This window comes from Oncorhynchus mykiss, chromosome 18 (genome assembly GCF_013265735.2).
Source record: "Oncorhynchus mykiss isolate Arlee chromosome 18, USDA_OmykA_1.1, whole genome shotgun sequence".
Classification (NCBI taxonomy): Eukaryota; Metazoa; Chordata; class Actinopteri; order Salmoniformes; family Salmonidae; genus Oncorhynchus; species Oncorhynchus mykiss.
This window is the reverse complement of record NC_048582.1, coordinates 9,473,669-9,485,361: the sequence shown is the minus strand read 5'-3', so window position 1 is coordinate 9,485,361 and position 11,693 is coordinate 9,473,669. Positions and strand designations below refer to the sequence as shown.

At 44.8% G+C, this 11,693-nt stretch overlaps 2 protein-coding genes across 3 annotated transcripts in view; both read left to right on the top strand.

The window, feature by feature from the left end:
- The first annotated feature begins 9 nt into the window (after positions 1–9).
- LOC110495569 (cyclic nucleotide-binding domain-containing protein 2) lies at positions 10–5,286 on the top strand. The gene is made up of 11 exons (XM_036951404.1): positions 10–192; positions 377–421; positions 1,052–1,215; positions 2,459–2,615; positions 2,926–3,077; positions 3,481–3,619; positions 3,720–3,801; positions 4,127–4,190; positions 4,306–4,423; positions 4,640–4,803; positions 5,103–5,286. The coding sequence occupies exons 1-11, from the start codon at positions 10–12 to the stop codon at positions 5,284–5,286; spliced, it is 1,452 nt and encodes a 483-aa protein (XP_036807299.1).
- Positions 5,287–8,500: 3,214 nt separating this feature from the next.
- Positions 8,501–11,693, top strand: part of LOC110495568 (neurobeachin-like protein 1) — a 73,674-nt gene continuing 70,481 nt past the window's right edge. For both annotated transcript variants that reach the window (XM_036951728.1, XM_036951729.1), the window contains exons 1-2: positions 8,501–8,813; positions 9,214–9,632. In XM_036951728.1, coding sequence (XP_036807623.1) covers positions 9,582–9,632 — 51 coding nt within the window. In that variant the 5' untranslated portion in view covers positions 8,501–8,813; positions 9,214–9,581. The remainder of the gene's footprint in view (positions 8,814–9,213; positions 9,633–11,693) is intronic.

The window sequence follows — 11,693 nt, the reverse complement described above, 5'->3', positions numbered from 1 at the left end:
GCAGCGGAGATGTTATTTTCGTCCCCAGTGCAGGCTGCTCCATGCCGGGGCAAGCTGGGCTTTAAGTGGGCGGTGCGCAGCGTCATCCTGATGACTCGCTTCTGCCGCTACTTCATGTCCCGTTCCAACTATCGCCAATTCATGGAGTTCAACTTCCGGGAGACCATCACCAACCAGCCGGCCGGTGGAACGGTGCGTCGTGTGTGTGTGTTTGTAGGAGAGTGCTACTGTTAAGGGGAAGTGATAAGGTGCTGTGTTTTGCTGGACTAACGGGCCACCAGGTTTATATAGCGGTCTTGATGGGAGATTGAGAAAGAAGCTACAGTTTTGATATCCAGAAAGACTGGAAAGTCAACAGTGATTTCTGTTCCTGCAGGGTAAAAGTCTGGTGTTTGACCTGAACCACTTCAAAGTGAAAGAGGTAACGATACCGTATGGATTTAGAAGACCTATGCTGGGTATGACCACACTGTGCTTATGACTGGAAGGAACGCTGTTCTCCTTGGTGTGTGTGTCTGCCTGTGTTGGTGTGTGTGTCTTTGTCTCCGTCTGTGTGAGTGAAAGCTTTGTGTGTATGTGTTTGAGCGTACGTTTGTGTGTGTGTCTCTGTCTGTGAGCGTGAATGCTATGTGCGTGTGTGTCTCTGTCTGTGAGCGTGAATGCTATGTGCGTGTGTGTCTCTGTCTGTGTGCGTGAATGCTATGTGCGTGTGTGTCTCTGTCTGTGTGCGTGAATGCTATGTGCGTGTGTGTCTCTGTCTGTGTGCGTGAATGCTATGTGCGTGTGTGTCTCTGTCTGTGTGCGTGAATGCTATGTGCGTGTGTGTCTCTGTCTGTGAGCGTGAATGCTATGTGCGTGTGTGTCTCTGTCTGTGAGCGTGAATGCTATGTGCGTGTGTGTCTCTGTCGGTGTGCGGGAAAGCTGTGTGTGTAGGTGTGTGAGCGTAGGTGTGTGTGTGTGTCTCTGTCTGAGCGTGAATGCTATGTGTGAATGTGTGTGAGCATATGTGTGCTTGTATACGTGTGTGAGCGTTATGTCTGGAACATTCCAGGACCGGATCCCTGTCCTGCTGGTGGAGATTATGCGGAAGTGCCCGGAGGAGCGTTCTGAGTCGGAGGTGTTGCTGGTTCACAACATGCTGAGCTCTGTGAGCATGTTCCGTCGCTACAGTGGAACCTTGCAACTCCTTCTGGCCAGGGTGGTTCGCTATCAGAGGTTAGAGGTCAATCCCCTGTCAATCACTTGGGTTCCTTAGGGTAGTGGTTCCCAAACATATTTTTTTTTAAATTAAGGAACTCAGTCCGGCTTCAAACTTACTCTTGAAAGTTGTAATAGTAGAATGCAAAAGGTGTCATTTCTCTTGTCATGTCAGTCATTGCAGACCTTAGGGAGCTATTTATAACTTGTCAGAAACTAGCTCATGTCAGCTAATGTTTTTTAGCCCGTAGATTTTGTAGTAATGTTCATGTCTCTCAAATATCACATGAATACACATTAGACATGGCGAAATGTATAGAATTGCAGGAAATGAGCTTTAAACCTGCAACATTCTCTCCACCAACAAGAAGGGTGTGAACAGTTGATGTCATGATCAGTGCTTGTGCCCATGGAAATAGACATGGCGTGCACAGGGAGGCCCACGGATGTTCCCCAATGCTGGAAAGGAAAGGGAAAGGGGGTACCTAGTCAGTTGTACAACTGAATGCCTTCAACTGAAATGTGTCTTCTGCATGGAAGGGGGGCCTGAGTGAAAACATTAGTAGGGAACGCAATGGAAAATGTCTAGCTAGTATAGTCCCTCCTTGTTTCAGTCAGTTTGTTTCTTTTAGTGTCAAATATACACAACCCTTGTTTTACTAGTCTGTACTGGGCTTTGCTGGCCTGTATAGCTGCCATTGACCTACTGGTAGGCTATAATAGTCCGGTAACACTTTAGTTGAAGGGGCTTCTTGTGAAGTGTTATATTGCCTTATAAACATTCATAGGACTTTATAGATGCAGTCATAGAGCGTTATACTTAACTGTACAATAAAGCATTAACCACTTAGATGTAAAGTCCCCTTCGGCTTAGGGGACCTGCGCAGTTCTGGTACTGGTTCCGACCCACATTTTAGATCATAAATCGATCTGTGGACACCGTAGATCGAAATGGCTTGCGTTGAGCGATAGCCCTGATTCCCACGGACACAGGAGTACAAGCATTAACGCACAACAAGAAGCCATAATATAGACCTATCACAGCAGTTATATTTAACTATGACTGCGTAAGGTACTACAAATATGTTTACAAGGGCATTCTAATGCTTTACAAGTTTGTTCTTGTCTAATGTTCTGTATTATGTTCCATGGTTTGTGGGGACTCCAGGAAGAGTAGCTGCTGCTTTTACAACAGCTAATGAGGATCCTAATAAATACCAAATAAAGAGTTACCAATCACCCCGCGCGGCTATGCCTGCAGGTTGGAGCGGCGCAGAGTGGTCATTAAGAAGGGCCATTGGGGACACAGCTTCTACTTTGTGTTCTCTGGGCTCCTGGCCGTCACCAAGGACAACGACGGTAGCAGTGCCTTCGTGGATAAGGAGCCCATCCTCATCAAGAAGGGCATGAGCTTCGGGGTGAGGCCTCACAATTCTGTGTTTTAGTAGAAGCAATTTTTTTAAGATGCAATATCATTATCAATAGTCGAAGTAGTGATAGTGGAGGTAGTAGTGGTGAGAATAGTAGTGATATTGTTTAGTGTTTAGGAAAAATATATCTGGGCTCTTGCGAACGTCACAACTCACATACATTCAAAGCCTGATGGGCAACGCAGACGAGTAGCTTCAACCACATGAAATAGCAAACCTGACTGTAGCTAGGCTACTGGCGCAATCGTGTGGGTTTGACTGTTCTGACTATTAATGGTCTGTAACTGTTGTCTGTCAGGATGTGGCCTTGATCAAAACGCTGAGGAGGAATGCCACTGTGGTGTGCATGGAGGAGACGGAACTCATGGTGGTCGACAAGGAAGACTTCTTCGCTAACAAGATGGACGTAGAGCTCAAGAGGGAGTTTGACTATCGCTTCAGATTCTTCCGGTGAGATTCTGCAGCCAGAGATGAGTTTTAGTATCTGAATATATACCCCCTACAAACCTGTCTTTGTTGAGCAGAGCACCACTCCTACTTTCCTACTGAAGAGCGAAGGCCTCCCTGAATTCCCCCTACAAACCTGTCTTTGTTGAGCAGAGCACCACTCCTACTTTCCTACTGAAGAGCGAAGGCCTACCTGAATTTCCGCCACAAACGTGTCTTTGTTGAGCAGAGCACCACTCCTACTTTCCTACTGAAGAGCGAAGGCCTCCCTGAATTCCTGCTACAAACCTGTCTTTGAGGTGCTGCACCTTGAACTCCCACTACAAACGGTGTTTCTAACTCTCATTCACCGTGAGTCACATTGCCCCTCTTTGCAACTATTCACCTTGTGCCCCTTCTCTCCCAGGTCACTCCAGCTAGTGTCCTCCTGGTCATACTCTCTCATTGAACAGATGGCTGACCATTCCAAGGCCGAGCAATTTCGATACGGCCACGTGGTCGTCAAGGACACCAACGACATGGGCAACATCATTTTCATTGGCAAGGTAACTGGAGGACAAAGTTGTAGGCCTACAGTGCATGTGGGGAATGTTGGGTAATGTAGTTGCAGGCAGAGATGTTTGAGATGAAATATTTCCATTACAGGGCCAATGTGACGTGTTGAGAGTGGTGGACCTTACCTCCTGCAGTACCTACCAACGCCTCCTAAAACAGTATGCAGACTCAGGTACTGGCACGTGTTTATAATACAATCCTACTGTAATGTGAAGACACAATAAATATGCATACAATATACACAGTTCACATTTCAGCATTCAGTTCTAGGCAAACTCAGTTTTCCCTGTATCCTATAGCAACCAGAATAACACTTATTTTATTTTAAAAAAGGTGTCTGTTGTTTATATTGAGTTTTGAGTAAGATTATAACATTTGTGTAATGACATGTTGAAGAACAATAAAAGCTAAAAACATTATCTCTCTCTCTTTCTCTCTCCATCTCTCTGTCTATGTCTGTCTCTCTTTCTCTCTCTCTCCCTCTTCCTCTCTCTCAGTAAGCAGAGGTACATGTTTGCCAACACATGGATTCAAAGGCGAGCTGACAAACCAACCAGGAAGGTAATGTAACTGACCTGGATGTACCACACATCAGTGACATCGCTGCATCTCAGCTGTGTCCAGTTAGTTCGCTGCCCGGTGATAAGTTGTGTCTGTCTGTTCTACTCTTCCTCAGTGTCATAAAACACAAAGTCCTCCTCAATAATCCTCCACGTCCTCCCAGAGGACTTCCTGCAGACTTGCCCACCAGCGCCTGTTTCCTGATCGACACCCTTCATCAGAGCGGCACATTTGTACGTAGCCCTAAGGTCCAGACATTACCCACATCAACACTGGAAGAAACCTGTATGGTACTTGTGCCTTGTGTTCAGCATGGATGACCATGTAATAACATGATAATATGACATCCATGGCATGCTGTGTTCTGAGTTGTAATCACTTCCTTAAACTCTTCCTCTAGTGTTTTCTAACTCTACGGTTCCGTGTATCTGCTGTGTGGTGTGGTTCAGGGTCTGAACCAGTACCTGATGCCGTCGAAGCAGAGAGACTGTCGCAGGTTCACTCTGGTCAGCCAGAGCGTGGAGATCCTGCGGGTGGAGAAGACTCGCTTTGACAAGCTGGTGGACAACACCACCATGAAGAAGCTGGAGGCCCTGCAGAAAACCTACCCAAGGTGAGACTTATGGATACCAGTTCAGATGGGCTGCCCTTACTGGTGCAATTCATGCAAGACAACCACTAGCCCCTACCCTCTAGGTGTTTGTGTAGATCTAAGACGACTCAGGACTAGATAGGTGTGAGGCAAGCAATCCACAGAGGGCAAGGTGGAACTTTCACTGTATTGCTTATACCTATCTAATCCTCTCAGATCTAGCTAGGGAGAATGTACACATTACTGGAAGTCGCTTTGGAAAAGAGTGTCTGCTGAATGGCATATTATTATGACCGCGTTTGTGTTGTCTTCCTGTGTAGCGACGACGAGCTGTGCACTGTGTTCCTGGAACACAGCCGCTGGAAAGACTACAAACACAGTGTGATACAGGACCTGTTCCCCGACCGGGTCGCCCCAATCAGAAACCCCAAAACCCAGAAGCAGCAGGTCACAGTGGCCCCAGCCAGGCCCTTCAGCAGACCAGACACGTGGTCAACAGGCTGAAACAGACAAAGCAGAGGGTAGAGCCAAACCAAACATAATGAAATAAAGGAATAACTGTGTAGATGAATGAATACATAGACATGGTTTTATCAATATGCTTCAAGTTTGAGCGTTTGCTGCATTTTTCATTATTTTCATCCTTATGGCTCATGTCTACCTTGCAACTAAAAACTATTTCACGGCATTTTAGTTAACATCAGGCAGAAATCTAATTATCTACACACCATAATACCTTTTCTCAAGAAGAATGGTTTTGAAGTATAATTTATCATGAGTGGGTCATGAGAAAACATACTTTAAACCCTTCTGCCCCTGCCTCTGCTCTCTGTGAGTAGAAAGCTGAAGGAACTCGGTTGTCACTAGTTAACACAGCCACGGAGTCGAAATTGGCTATATTGTAAAAAATATAAAAATAAAGAAAACAAAAATGTGTTTTATTATCTTAATGTAAGGTTAGGTTTAGACATAAGGTTAGCAGTGTGCTTAGGGTTAGGTGTAAAAACAGATCTTAAGAAGAGAAATTGTAGAAATAGACAGAGGGTTTAGACATACATGGGTGCACCTCAGCCACGCTCAAGGTCCTAAACGATATCATAACCGCCATCGATAAGAAACATTACTGTGCAGCCGTATTCATTGATCTGGCCAAGACTTTCGACTCTGTCAATCCCCACATCCTCATCGGCAGACTCGACAGCCTTGGTTTCTCAAATGATTGCCTCGCCTGGTTCACCAACTACTTCTCTGATAGAGTTCAGTGTGTCAAATCGGAGGGTCTGCTGTCCGGACCTCTGGCAGTCTCTATGGGGGTGCCACAGGGTTCAATTCTTGGACCGACTCTCTTCTCTGTATACATCAATGAGGTCGCTCTTGCTGCTGGTGAGTCTCTTATCCACCTCTACGCAGACGACACCATTCTGTATACTTCTGGCCCTTCTTTGGACACTGTGTTAACAACCCTCCAGGCAAGCTCCAATGCCATACAACTCTCCTTCCGTGGCCTCCAATTGCTCTTAAATACAAGTAAAACTAAATGCATGCTCTTCAACCGATCGCTACCTGCACCTGCCCACCTGTCCAACATCACTACTCTGGACGGCTCTGACTTAGAATACGTGGACAACTACAAATACTTAGGTGTCTGGTTAGACTGTAAACTCTCCTTCCAGACCCATATCAAACATCTTCAATCCAAAGTTAAATCTAGAATTGGCTTCCTATTTCGCAACAAAGGATCCTTCACTCATGCTGCCAAACATACCCTTGTAAAACTGACCATCCTACCAATCCTCGACTTTGGCGATGTCATTTACAAAATAGCCTCCAATACCCTACTCAACAAATTGGATGCAGTCTATCACAGTGCAATCCGTTTTGTCACCAAAGCCCAATATACTACCCACCATTGCGACCTGTACGCTCTCGTTGGCTGGCCCTCGCTTCATACTCGTCGCCAAACCCACTGGCTCCATGTCATCTACAAGACCCTGCTAGGTAAAGTCCCCCCTTATCTCAGCTCGCTGGTCACCATAGCATCTCCCACCTGTAGCACACGCTCCAGCAGGTATATCTCTCTAGTCACCCCCAAAACCAATTCTTTCTTTGGCCACCTCTCCTTCCAGTTCTCTGCTGCCAATGACTGGAACGAACTACAAAAATCTCTGAAACTGGAAACACTTATCTCCCTCACTAGCTTTAAGCACCAACTGTCAGAGCAGCTCACAGATTACTGCACCTGTACATAGCCCACCTATAATTTAGCCCAAACAACTACCTCTTTCCCTACTGTATTTAAATGATTTATTTATTTTGCTCCTTTGCACCCCATTATTTTTATTTCTACTTTGCACATTCTTCCATTGCAAATCTACCATTCCAGTGTTTTACTTGCTATATTGTATTTACTTTGCCACCATGGCCTTTTTTTGCATTTACCTCCCTTATCTCACCTAATTTACTCACATCGTATATAGACTTGTTTATACTGTATTATTGACTGTATGTTTGTTTTACTCCATGTGTAACTCTGTGTCGTTGTATGTGTCGAACTGCTTTGCTTTATCTTGGCCAGGTCGCAGTTGTAAATGAGAACTTGTTCTCAACTTGCCTACCTGGTTAAATAAAGGTGTTCTCAACTTGCCTACCTGGTTAAATAAAGGTGTTCTCAACTTGCCTACCTGGTTAAATAAAGGTGAAATAAAAAAATGAAATAAAAAATACTTATGGCTATGTTCCTCTGCCCAGTTGTTGATGATGCATGCTAGATATTTTTTAAGTATCAGCTTGCCACATCATGGACACAATCCCCTGCTCAGATGTTGCATATATCAACCAATGGTTCCGTGCGACGTCGTCGACAGCGTCATCCCCTGACAGATTCCGATAACATATGATGTTACGACTGAGGAACTCCTATAATTTTACCCTAGTAGGCGGTAACTGCATAACAACATGGTGATCAGCTGAAAGTAACCAATCACAGCCAAATTTAAGCTCGGTTCCCTCGCAACCAAGACCCACCCCTAACGACCCACGAGCTCCACATCGGCAACGTAAAGGGCTTGAAGACTGTCGCAAACTCTGCAGCCTAAGAAAAATACTGAAATAATTCCTCCATATACATACATGTATAGCTGAATGTCTTATGCCTCTGAAATATATATTGTGCCCGGCAAATTAATGTAATTATATTCAAAGCTCCCCTTACTCAGCCTATCCTAGCAAGGCAATTGACGAATAGAAAAATATTTTGACTTCCGGATTTACATGTCAAAATAAAAGCACCGTTTTTTAAAATGAAAATCAGTTATTGTTTAGCTTTTCCCATTTATAAAAGTATTTTTTCCGAACTAAATTCACGATCTGAGTTATGTGCACCCCTGCTCATTGTGGAGCGGGTTTAGCCCAATCAATGTTTTTTATTATTATTGGCTTTGCCAGTCTTCTGTAAGTATCCCCATATGTTGGTAGGCTGTATTTTGTCTAAACTCTAAAACAGTAGGCTAATTTAGGCCAAATCCAGTTTGGTTTCAGTTCAGTTCTATTTTTTTTTAATATATATATTTTTATGAATTGTTAATCGTTTTATTAAGTTATTTTGTCAATTTTGGCAACATTATTATTTATCACTATACACTTCTACCTATGTTTTGTTTTAAAAAACGTTTTTTTTAGATTCCCTTGCGCGTAATAAATGAGAACGTTTACTTTGAAAATGGAAAAAGTTGACATCAGGAAGTAGTTGGCCGCGTTTTGCACATTGTAGACAGCTTCACGAGTGGCAGTGCCACAACACTAACCGCCAGTGTTGTTTGTAGCTATCCCAGTGTACAGGAATGGGCTGGCTGTAACATTTTGTCATTTTCGTTAGTAATGCGTGCGTTTGCATTGTTTATGTGGTGACATTTCTAAATGTCTACATTTTAGGGCAAGGTCAAGCAAATTCACAAACGCGTTTCGTCGTTTGTGTCAAATGAGAAGTAACGTTAGACAGGAAAAAAAGGCTTCGTCGTTTTGACACATCACAGGTAAGAACGATAATGCTAGTTAATTCATATGAGCCACCTTGTTTCACAATGACAGCTTGTTAGCTAAGTAACTTTGCTAACTCGAGCGTTTTTCGGCGTACTGCAACCCCAAGTTAGCTTGCTAATGTTAGTTAGCTTTGTGTTTTATTTCGTCAGCTGTATCCTTCTCTTGCAAAAGAGCAGAGATCTAATTGAACAGAACGAGCCTGGGCTGATGGCTGATTCATAGTGTTTGTTTACAGCAAGCTAAATTAGCTATCATAACCAGTCAGCTAACTTTATCAAAGGTATAGCCTACTTGTGTTGTGTTTATAAACAAGTGCTGTTTACTATTTATAAACTGGCGCCACAGAACTTGTGTATCTGACATAATAACTTTGTTTGTGGCTTGGCTTTCCAGAGAGGGGCAGAGCCAGTGGCATATGAGTCGAGAAGTGGACCTAGTGCGACTTTGACCGTGGAAATCTCACCACAGCAGGAAACGCGAAACCTTGGGAATCCATAATTCACGATGGAATAATGCTTTAGGAAGTTCCAAAATCCAGAAACAACGCCACTGGGATTACATTTGAATGTTTTGTTTTTCCTTTCTAAATAGAAAGGTATTTGAACTATTTTCGGAGTTGTCTTTCATTGTGACGTTTCACTTAACATCTCAAATCGATATGTATACGAGCAATGCCCGAATGAGGAGATATAGCTAGGGGCTCAATATGAGGAATCCGGAGAATTGACCTCTGTTTGGAACCCCACCACGCGCCTTGGAGAATGGCATCAAATGAAAGATTGTACGAGGTCTGGATGCTGTATTGCAACAAGGTAAACAAACCTGTCTCTTGATCTGTTTGACACATAAAACATGCATTAGAATCTGTCCCCGTCTCGGAGTATAAACTCGGTGTACTGTCAGTAAGACCAGACAGTTAGGTCTATTACAATAGCTGTGGTATATTGAGATGATGTAATGGGTGATTATCAATCAATCAAATGTATTTTTAAAGCCCTTTTTACATCCGCTGATGTCACAAAGTGCTGTACAGAAACCCAGCCTAAAACCCCAAACTGCAAGCAATGCAGATGTTGAAGCACGGTGGCTAGGAAAAACTCCCTAGACAGGCCAGAACCTAGGAAGAAATCTAGAGGGGAACCCGGCTCTGAGGGGTGGCCAGTCCTCTTCTGGTTGTGCTGGGTGGTGATTATAACAGAACATGTCCAAGATGATGAATTGTAATCGGGCTTGAATGTATAAGCCATCCTGTTCTTCCTCCACTATTCTCAGTAACAGCTGCTGGACTGACCTGAACTGTGTAAAGGCTATCTCCTGGTATTTAGATTTGAGTTGAGTGACGTCTTGTGGTATGTACAAGGGTATAATACAATTCCATAGATTCTGTTTTGTATTGCAACCTAGCTAGACCTATTTCCCCCTTGATTGACTGTAGTAGCTACAGTTGTTTCATTGCACTGGATGACCAATCACTGCTTGGTGCCTGAGCCTCTCCTCATGTGAGTCTCAACTGCAGTCAACACATTCCCTCTTTAATACCACTCAAAAGGACAACCCTCTCATAAGCATTAGCCTTTTGAGCTATCCTGTTCTCCCACACGACACAGGGCAGGAAATGCTAAGGCACAAGTTTTTAGTATTATCTTGCCTGAGGGCCAGTCTTTGTGTTGTCATGCCAACGCCCTTTAACTTATTGTCATGCCCAACATGAGTTGACAAGAGCACAAACAGATCTGGGACCAGGCTAGTTTAGTTTAAGCCCATTGTCTCCACTTGCCCTTAAGATGCCATACACTTCAGTGTCGCAGGTTAATGATGTCACACCTCATTGAGGGATAGGCTCATTACACCCTAGTGTACCAAGATAACTGACCATTAACACAGCATGGCATATGAACAATAATGGGAGCTTAGTTAAGCTAAAATGACCAACTCCTTGACTTTGGGGTTAGGATCGTAAGGCTGCGTACTCAATCCTAAAGCTGCCTCACGCTACAGAAACAGGTGATAGTCCCCTGCCCTCTGGGCCGTTCTGGCTCGGCTACCTAGCTAAAATATCCAGTACAGCTGTGGTCTCTCTAACTTCCATTAGATCAGTGTGACTGAACTGTTACTCACCTCTATAATGATTAACCCAAGCAGGGCTGTTAACACTACGGGGCCAGTGGTTGACAGAGACATCACAGTAAGTCACCCTGGTCCCTGGGGTGGAGTCACACCCAGCAACTAGTGTTGACGGTTGAGCAGCCTAATTAAAGGGAGTAGTGGCGGTCAGGAACTAGTTTATCCTGGAGCTGTAGGTCATAGTAAAAGGCTGTCATATTCTGTCATTTTAACTAGGTCTGTAGGCCTGTGTAACTATACATTGTTGGATCATGGTAGCACCAATCCCTTTTTGAATCCATAAGTAGCAACAACACAGGCCTAGTAGTTTCTGGTGACTACCTATAGCAGTGGTTTCTGGTGACTACCTATAGCAGTGGTTTCTGGTGACTACCTATAGCAGTGGTTTCTGGTGACTACCTATAGCAGTGGCTTCTGGGCACCGCCTCCTAGCAGTGGCTTCTGGGCACCGCCTCCTAGCAGTGGCTTCTGGGCACCGCCTCCTAGCAGTGGCTTCTGGGCACCGCCTCCTAGCAGTGGCTTCTGGGCACCGCCTCCTAGCAGTGGCTTCTGGGCACCGCCTCCTAGCAGTGGCTTCTGGGCACCGCCTCCTAGCAGTGGCTTCTGGGCACCGCCTCCTAGCAGTGGCTTCTCGGCACCGCCTCCTAGCAGTGGCTTCTGGGCACCGCCTCCTAGCAGTGGCTTCTGGGCACCACCGCTTCTGGGCACTGGCTCCTAGCAGTGGCTTCTGGGCACCGCCTCCTAGCTCG

Coding starts and splice junctions, on each gene's coding strand:
- LOC110495569 (XM_036951404.1), top strand. CDS start 10: ATGTTATTTTCGTCCCCAGTGCAGGCTGCTCCATGCCGGGGCAAGCTG. Junction 1,216..2,458: donor AGGGTGGTTCGCTATCAGAG/GTTAGAGGTCAA, acceptor CTATGCCTGCAG/GTTGGAGCGGCGCAGAGTGG. Junction 4,191..4,305: donor CTGACAAACCAACCAGGAAG/GTAATGTAACTG, acceptor ACTCTTCCTCAG/TGTCATAAAACACAAAGTCC.